We start from the raw sequence: 9981 nt of genomic DNA, 5'->3' as shown, positions 1-9981 counted from the left end.
GCGGGGAGCTGGGATTGGGCAGTATAACCTGCTGGGGGGGATGGGCTCTCAGCACGGTCACCTCCCCCTGAATGGGCAGTGTCACATGACCTCAGCTTAGGTCACATGACCAGCGACTTGACTGTGGACAGAAGCTTCCAGAAGGTTTGAGGAGGTTGACGCCCCCAACGCCGGCCACTTCCGCTTTAGTACAGAGCGCCGCGGGCGTGGATCCCGCCGCTCCGGCTCAGTAAGGGGGAGCCAATCAGGTAAAAGCTTTCATGTCTAGACCCACCCGAGCGCACAGCTTACTTTCATCCATGTTTATATACTCCTGCCTCTCCTCGCGGTCTCCCGTCGCGACGGTTGTGAGAGCGCTGCATGATGTGCGCCCGCTCTCCAATATGGTGACCGATGCTCATCTGTTCCATTCCGCTATCCGAATCCCGCATTGTGCGTCTCGTCTCACAAATCTGCCAGACAGGAGAGAAGAGCAGATTACACATCGATCGACCTTCCATCGTCCAATGAGATCGTCACATCAGAGGAAGAGAAATCCTATTGGCTTCTATGACTCGCTAAAAACTGAGCTTGGGCTAGACCAGGGGTCTCCAAATTGCGGCCCAGGGGCCGGATTTAGCACTTTGCTATCCTTTATCTAACCCTTAGAGAACTATTCCTCCACTGACACCAATGATGGGACACTATTCCTCCCACTGACACCAATGATGGGACACTATTCCTCCCACTGACCCCAATGATGGGACACTATTCCCCCCACTGACACCAATGATGGGACACTATTCCTTCCACCGACACCAATGATGGGACACTATTCCTCCCCACTGACACCAATGATGGGACACTATTCCTCCCACCGACACCAATGATGGGACACTATTCCTCCCACTGACACCAATGATGGGACACTATTCCTCCCACTGACACCAATGATGGGACACTATTCCTCCCACTGATACCAATGATGGGACACTATTCCTCCCACTGACACCAATGATGGGACACTATTCCTCCCACTGACACCAAGGAGGGGACACTATTCCTCCCACTGACACCAATGATGGGGGACACTATTCCTCCCACTGACACCAATGATGGGACACTATTCCTCCCACTGACGCCAATGATGGGACACTATTCCTCCCACTGACACCAGTGATGGGACACTATTCCCCCCCACTGACACCAGTGATGGGACACTATTCCCCCCCACTGACACCAATGATGGGACACTATTCCCCCCACTGACACCAATGATGGGACACTATTCCTCCCACTGATACCAATGATGGGACACTATTCCTCCCAATGATATCAATGATGGGACACTATTCCTCCCACTGATACCAATGATGGGACACTATTCCTCCCACTGATACCAATGATGGGACACTATTCCTCCCACTTATACCAATGATGGGACACTATTCCTCCCACTGACACCAATGATGGGTCACTATTCCTCCCACTGACACCAATGATGGGACACTATTCCTCCCACTGACACCAATGATGGGACACTATTCCTCCCACTGACCCCAATGATGGGACACCATTCCTCCCACTGACACCAATGATGGGACACTATTCCTCCCACTGACACCAATGATGGGGACACTATTCCTCCCACTGACACCAATGATGGGGCACTATTCCTCCTACTGACACCAATGATGGGGCACTATTCCTCCCACTGACACCAATGATGGGGCACTATTCCTCCCACTGACACCAATGATGGGACACTATTCCCCCCACTGACACCAATGATGAGACACTATTCCTCCCACTGACACCAATGATGGGACACTATTCCTCCCACTGACACCAATGATGGGACACTATTCCTCCCACTGACACCAATGATGGGACACTATTCCTCCCACTGACACCAATGATGGGACACTATTCCTCCCACTGACACCAATGATGGGACACTATTCCTCCCACTGACACCAATGATGGGACACTATTCCTCCCACTGACACCAATGATGGGACACTATTTCTCCCACTGACACCAATGATGGGACACTATTCCCCCCACTGACACCAATGATCGGACACTATTCCCCCCACTGACACCAATGATGGGACACTATTCCTCCCACTGACACCAATGATGGGACACTATTCCTCCCACTGACACCAATGATGGGACACTATTCCCCCACTGACACCAATGATGGGACACTATTCCCCCCCCTGACACCAATGATGGGACACTATTCCTCCCACTGACACCAATGATGGGACACTATTCCTCTCTGAAGGATAATAAACGGGCCCTTTGCAGGTTTGGAGATCGATGATCTGGACACAATCTTCTATATCTAGGATTCGGGAATTACTCACCCCGCCGGGAGCGGTGCACGTCTGTGATGTCTCCTGATATACTTTAGGGGTGCCGCTCCCCAACATATTGGAGTAGGAAATGACCGTGGAAGAAGAGAATGTCTGACAGTTTGACCCGCTGGACAGTTGTTCCTGTTGGTAAACAACGGCAAACACTGATCAATATATTTACAGCCCGGGGGGGGGGGGGGGAGTGTAATGAGAAGCAATGATTTATTAAGTGTATATATGTGTGGAGAGAGCGAGAGAAGAAAGGAGAGAGAAGTAGAGATAGAGAGCGAGAGAGAGTATGAGGACAGGAAGTGGCTGACATGCACACTCCCCCGTGTACGAGGACAGGAAGTGGCTGACATGCACACTCCCCCGTGTATGAGGACAGGAAGTGGCTGACATGCACACTCCCCCGTGTACGAGGACAGGAAGTGGCTGACATGCACACTCCCCCATGTATGAGGACAGGAAGTGGCTGACATGCACACTCCCCCGTGTATGAGGACAGGAAGTGGCTGACATGCACACTCCCCCGTGTACGAGGACAGGAAGTGGCTGACATGCACACTCCCCCGTGTACGAGGACAGGAAGTGGCTGACATGCACACTCCCCCATGTATGAGGACAGGAAGTGGCTGACATGTACACTCCCCCATGTACGAGGACAGGAAGTGGCTGACATGCACACTCCCCCGTGTACGAGGACAGGAAGTGGCTGACATGCACACTCCCCCGTGTACGAGGACAGGAAGTGGCTGACATGCACACTCCCCCGTGTACGAGGACAGGAAGTGGCTGACATGCACACTCCCCCGTGTATGAGGACAGGAAGTGGCTGACATGCACACTCCCCCGTGTACGAGGACAGGAAGTGGCTGACATGCACACTCCCCCATGTATGAGGACAGGAAGTGGCTGACATGTACACTCCCCCATGTACGAGGACAGGAAGTGGCTGACATGCACACTCCCCCGTGTACGAGGACAGGAAGTGGCTGACATGCACACTCCCCCGTGTACGAGGACAGGAAGTGGCTGACATGCACACTCCCCCGTGTACGAGGACAGGAAGTGGCTGACATGCACACTCCCCCGTGTACGAGGACAGGAAGTGGCTGACATGCACACTCCCCCGTGTACGAGGACAGGAAGTGGCTGACATGCACACTCCCCCATGTATGAGGACAGGAAGTGGCTGACATGCACACTCCCCCGTGTACGAGGACAGGAAGTGGCTGACATGCACACTCCCCCGTGTAAGAGGACAGGAAGTGGCTGACATGCACACTCCCCCGTGTATGAGGACAGGAAGTGGCTGACATGCACATTCCCCCATGTATGAGGACAGGAAGTGGCTGACATGCACACTCCCCCGTGTATGAGGACAGGAAGCGGCTGACATGCACACTCCCCCGTGTATGAGGACAGGAAGCGGCTGACATGCACACTCCCCGTGTATGAGGACAGGAAGTGGCTGACATGCACACTCCCCCATGTATGAGGACAGGAAGCGGCTGACATGCACACTCCCCCGTGTATGAGGACAGGACAGGAAGTGGCTGACATGCACACTCCCCCGTGTAGAGGACAGGAAGTGGCTGACATGCACACTCCCCCGTGTAGGAGGACAGGAAGAGGCTGACATGCACACTCCCCCGTGTATGAGGACAGGAAGCGGCTGACATGCACACTCCCCCGTGTATGAGGACAGGAAGCGGCTGACATGCACACTCCCCCATGTATGAGGACAGGAAGCGGCTGACATGCACACTCCCCCGTGTATGAGGACAGGAAGCGGCTGACATGCACACTCCCCCATGTATGAGGACAGGAAGTGGCTGACATGCACACTCCCCCGTGTACGAGGACAGGAAGTGGCTGACATGCACACTCCCCCATGTACGAGGACAGGAAGTGGCTGACATGCACACTCCCCCGTGTACGAGGACAGGAAGTGGCTGACATGCACACTCCCCCGTGTACGAGGACAGGAAGTGGCTGACATGCACACTCCCCCGTGTACGAGGACAGGAAGTGGCTGACATGCACACTCCCCCGTGTAAGAGGACAGGAAGTGGCTGACATGCACACTCCCCCGTGTACGAGGACAGGAAGTGGCTGACATGCACACTCCCCCGTGTACGAGGACAGGAAGTGGCTGACATGCACACTCCCGCGTGTACGAGGACAGGAAGTGGCTGACATGCACACTCCCCCGTGTACGAGGACAGGAAGTGGCCGACATGCACACTCCCCCGTGTACGAGGACAGGAAGTGGCCGACATGCACACTCCCCCGTGTACGAGGACAGGAAGTGGCCGACATGCACACTCCCCCGTGTACGAGGACAGGAAGTGGCTGACATGCACACTCCCCCGTGTATGAGGACAGGAAGTGGCTGTCATGCACACTCCCCCGTGTATGAGGACAGGAAGTGGCTGACATGCACACTCCCCGTGTACGAGGACAGGAAGTGGCTGACATGCACACTCCCCCATGTATGAGGACAGGAAGTGGCTGACATGCACACTCCCCCATGTATGAGGACAGGAAGTGGCTGACATGCACACTCCCCCATGTATGAGGACAGGAAGTGGCTGACATGCACACTCCCCCGTGTATGAGGACAGGAAGTGGCTGACATGCACACTCCCCCGTGTACGAGGACAGGAAGTGGCTGACATGCACACTCCCCCATGTATGAGGACAGGAAGTGGCTGACATGCACACTCCCCCATGTACGAGGACAGGAAGTGGCTGACATGCACACTCCCCCGTGTACGAGGACAGGAAGTGGCCGACATGCACACTCCCCCGTGTACGAGGACAGGAAGTGGCCGACATGCACACTCCCCCGTGTACGAGGACAGGAAGTGGCCGACATGCACACTCCCCCGTGTACGAGGACAGGAAGTGGCCGACATGCACACTCCCCCGTGTACGAGGACAGGAAGTGGCCGACATGCACACTCCCCCGTGTACGAGGACAGGAAGTGGCTGACATGCACACTCCCCCGTGTATGAGGACAGGAAGTGGCTGACATGCACACTCCCCCGTGTATGAGGACAGGAAGTGGCTGACATGCACACTCCCCCGTGTACGAGGACAGGAAGTGGCTGACATGCACACTCCCCATGTATGAGGACAGGAAGTGGCTGACATGCACACTCCCCCATGTATGAGGACAGGAAGTGGCTGACATGCACACTCCCCCATGTATGAGGACAGGAAGTGGCTGACATGCACACTCCCCCGTGTATGAGGACAGGAAGTGGCTGACATGCACACTCCCCCGTGTACGAGGACAGGAAGTGCTGACATGCACACTCCCCCGTGTATGAGGACAGGAAGTGGCTGACATGCACACTCCCCCGTGTACGAGGACAGGAAGTGGCTGACATGCACACTCCCCCGTGTATGAGGACAGGAAGTGGCTGACATGCACACTCCCCCGTGTACGAGGACAGGAAGTGGCTGACATGCACACTCCCCGTGTATGAGGACAGGAAGTGGCTGACATGCACACTCCCCCGTGTACGAGGACAGGAAGTGGCTGACATGCACACTCCCCCGTGTATGAGGACAGGAAGCGGCTGACATGCACACTCCCCGTGTATGAGGACAGGAAGCGGCTGACATGCACACTCCCCCATGTATGAGGACAGGAAGCGGCTGACATGCACACTCCCCCGTGTACGAGGACAGGAAGTGGCTGACATGCACACTCCCCCGTGTACGAGGACAGGAAGTGGCTGACATGCACACTTCCCCGTGTATGAGGACAGGAAGTGACTGACATGCACACTTCCCCGTGTATGAGGACAGGAAGTGACTGACATGCACACTTCCCCGTGTATGAGGACAGGAAGTGGCTGACATGCACATTCCCCCATGTATGAGGACAGGAAGTGGCTGACATGCACACTCCCCCGTGTATGAGGACAGGAAGTGACTGACATGCACACTTCCCCGTGTATGAGGACAGGAAGTGGCTGACATGCACATTCCCCCATGTATGAGGACAGGAAGTGGCTGACATGCACACTCCCCCGTGTACGAGGACAGGAAGTGGCTGACATGCACACTCCCCCATGTATGAGGACAGGAAGTGGCTGACATGCACACTCCCCGTGTACGAGGACAGGAAGTGGCTGACATGCACACTCCCCCGTGTATGAGGACAGGAAGTGGCTGACATGCACACTCCCCCGTGTATGACAAATTCCCGCAAACACCCTCCAACATGTCCAGGAAAAGCCTTCCCAGAAGAGTGGAGGTTGTAATGACTGCAAAGGGGGGGGGGGGGGTTGATCAACTCCGTAATCCTGGTTTGGGAATGGGATAGCCAACAAGCTCTTATGGGTGTAATGACCAGAGGGCGTGTCTCTGAAGTGTGTGGAAAGTGAAGGGAGTTATAAGAAGAAAGAAGAGGTAGCTGCAAGGACCACACTCTAGAGCAAGGGTGTCATACTCAATTTCATTGCGGGCCGCATCAGCAGTATGGTTGCCATCCAAGGGCTGATTGTATCTGGGATGTCCTACATGCCGAGCGCAGAGTTAAGGGGGGGTGCCGTGTGCCGAGTTCAGGGGGGGGGCCGTGTGCCGAGCGCAGAGTTAAGGGGGGGGTGCCGTGTGCCGAGCGCAGAGTTCAGGGGGGGTGCCATGTACAGAGTTTAGGGGGGGTGCCGTTGCGCAGAGTTCAGGGGGGTGCCGTGCGCAGAGTTAAGGGGGTGCCGTGCGCAGAGTTAAGGGGGGTGCCGTGCGCAGAGTTCAGGGGGGTGCCGTGTGCAGAGCGCAGAGTTCAGGGGGTGCCGTGTGCAGAGCGCAGAGTTCAGGGGGTGCCGTGTGCAGAGCGCAGAGTTCAGGGGGGTGCCGTGCGCAGAGTTCAGGGGGGTGCCGTGCGCAGAGTTCAGGGGGGTGCCGTGCGCAGAGTTCAGGGGGGTGCCGTGCGCAGAGTTCAGGGGGGTGCCGTGCGCAGAGTTCAGGGGGGGTGCCGTGTACAGAGAGACAGATTTAGGGGCACACTATGCACAGTAGAGTTTTGCAACATCCCAGCTGAATAACTGGGTGTGAGGGCCACATGAAGAAGCCTGGCGGGCCTGATTTGGCCCCGGCCCTTGTGTTTGACAGATGTGCTCTAGAGTATAGGAAAAGTAATAAGATACAAACATACTCACCATACCTCCCATAAGATCGTTCATCAATCCAAACATGTCCATGAATCCGCCCCCCTAGAGAGGAACAAAGGAAGACGTCTCGTCACACAACTTACACTGATAAACACAAAAAATAACAATCATGTTCTACTTTCCAGCTCAGTAATGGTTTTGCACAGAGCAGCCCCGATCCTCCTCTTCTCAGGTCCCCCGCCAGCGCTCCTGGCCCCTCCCTCCAATCAAGCAGCTTGCTATGGGGGCCCCCCCAGTCAGGCTCGCTCCTGAGCTGCTGCTCTGCGTGTCCAGTCACACACTGAGCCGTGGCTTGGCCCCGCCCCCTCTCTCCTTATTGGCAGTCGCGGAGAGCAGAGCCTCTCGTGCACACCGCTGGATCAAAAAGGAGCTCAGGTGAGTATTGGGGGGGGAGTGGGTTGGGGGGAGCTGCACCTTGAATTCACCTTCAGCCTTTACAGCCACTTTACAACTGCAAATCTTGCCAATTGTGCTGTAAATTGCCTCCAGTGCTGTTCCCGTTTCTTCTTGCTGGCGGCGGCCATTTTGCTGAAGCCCAGAGCCCCTGAGCAGAAGTAAATCATATAGCAGAAATAAAACCCATTGATTTAACGGTTTAAAAAAAAAAAAAAAAAAAAGTTACATTCCTGGAATGCTGGGATTGCCAAATGTCACATTTGATTGTGTCCTCAACCAAACTGTCAAGCCATCAGATGGCCGGCGTCATAACCGATCCCAAACCAGACCATAGTCAGTGCGAGTCAGCTGGTGGAGTAGGACGCTTCCCGACGAGTCTGCTCTCACCCAGAGACAAGCTTTGACAGTCAGTCAGGCAGGCTTTTTTCCTCCTAGCCCCCAGCGGCAAACAACAAACAGCAGCATCCAGTTCCTCCTAGTCCTAGTCCTTGCGACAACATCTGCTACCATAAGCACCCAGGACTTTCCTCCTTCCCCCGAGCCTCCCTCCTTGCTCCGCAAGCATCACCTCCCGGAGAGCCCGGTAAGGTAAGCCCCTGTTTCTCAGGGCCATTCCACCTTCCCTTGGGACCGCTGGCGGCCGTCCTTTTCACCTTACCCCCACACCACTAGCCGTTACTGAGGCATCCCCCCGCCACCTCCCCGCCCCAGCTCCAGCTGGCCATAATCATACCAAGGCCCCCGCCCCCCTTCCTGGAACGTTTCTCGGCGCCCGCGACTAGGAAAGACCGCGGCTTCACCCGCGGCCTAGTCGGCGTGCCGCACCAAACACCTAGCAATCTCCCCCAACTACTAGCCGTTACTGAGGCATCCGCCCGCCACCACCCAGCCTCAGTTTTCCAGCGGGCCATAACCATACCTGGGCCCCTGTGCACCCCCGCCACCTCCTGGAACAATTTGCGGCGACCGCAAGTAGGAAAGACCGCGGTTTCACCCGCGGCCTAGTTGGCACGCTGCACTTACACCCAGCAATCTCCCCCAACTACTTTAAACCCCCCCCCCCCTCTTCTTGGGCTACAGGAGGATCCCCATCCAGCACTGGGGCATCCCCACTCACTCCCCCCCCCCTTCCATCCCCCACAACTTGATCCAGGGTTCGCCCGATTGCCCTTCAGGGATCATGAAGGAATTTTTTCCCCCCGGCCGCTGCACATTGGCATAGCACGGCTACGTTTTTTTTTTACCTTCCTCTGGATCAACCAGGGAGGGAGGATTTCGTGGAATCTTCCTTCCCACCGCCATCCCCCCTTAACCCCTGTCCCCCCCCCCCCCCCGGCATTCGGCAACTATGGTTAATCTGAGATATTCTGCAGATACCATTTAGGTTTGCCGCAATATTGCCAGCCGTCACCAAAAAAGCTCTAAGAATTGAGCAACTGTTGAGAATCGATCGACTCCCAAAAAATTCAGCCACTTACCACACCCTAAACACATATCATGCACTTTGATCAACACAAGATCGGCAGTAAAACATTGATTAGAAATCCATAATTTCATCCTGCAATACGATTTAGACTGCCTCTTTATCACAGAAAGCTGGCTCACAGCCGACTAACACCATTCTCGGAGAACTGGTGCCAGAAAACTATCGTATTATAACTGAAAACAGAGTGGGGCAAAGAGGAGGAGGCCTGGCGTGGTGATCTACAAGACTCACCTCTCGATCTCTAAACCTGATCTACAGAGTGGGGCAAAGAGGAGGAGGCCTGGCGGTGATCCACAAGACTCACCTCTCGCTCACTAAACCTGATCTACAGAGTGGGGCAAAGAGGAGGAGGCCTGGCGGTGATCCACAAGGCTCACCTCTCGCTCACTAAACCTGATCTACAGAGTGGGGCAAAGAGGAGGAGGCCTGGCGGTGATCCACAAGACTCACCTCTCGCTCACTAAACCTGATCTACAGAGTGGGGCAAAGAGGAGGAGGCCTGGCGGTGATCTACAAGACTCACCTCTCACTCACTAAACCTGATCTACAGAGTGGGGCAAAGAG

At 55.4% G+C, this 9981-nt stretch overlaps 1 protein-coding gene across 1 annotated transcript in view; it reads right to left on the bottom strand.

The window, feature by feature from the left end:
• Positions 1 to 229: 229 nt before the first annotated feature.
• Positions 230 to 9981, bottom strand: part of LOC120946598 (myeloid leukemia factor 2-like) — a 42688-nt gene continuing 32936 nt past the window's right edge. The window contains 4 exon segments of the mRNA XM_040361153.1: positions 230 to 337; positions 339 to 452; positions 2355 to 2486; positions 7524 to 7577. Coding sequence (XP_040217087.1) covers positions 245 to 337; positions 339 to 452; positions 2355 to 2486; positions 7524 to 7577 — 393 coding nt within the window. The 3' untranslated portion in view covers positions 230 to 244.

Source organism: Rana temporaria, chromosome 8 (genome assembly GCF_905171775.1).
Source record: "Rana temporaria chromosome 8, aRanTem1.1, whole genome shotgun sequence".
Classification (NCBI taxonomy): Eukaryota; Metazoa; Chordata; class Amphibia; order Anura; family Ranidae; genus Rana; species Rana temporaria.
The sequence above is the reverse complement of the archived record's forward strand: the minus strand, read 5'-3'. Positions and strand labels throughout refer to the sequence as shown.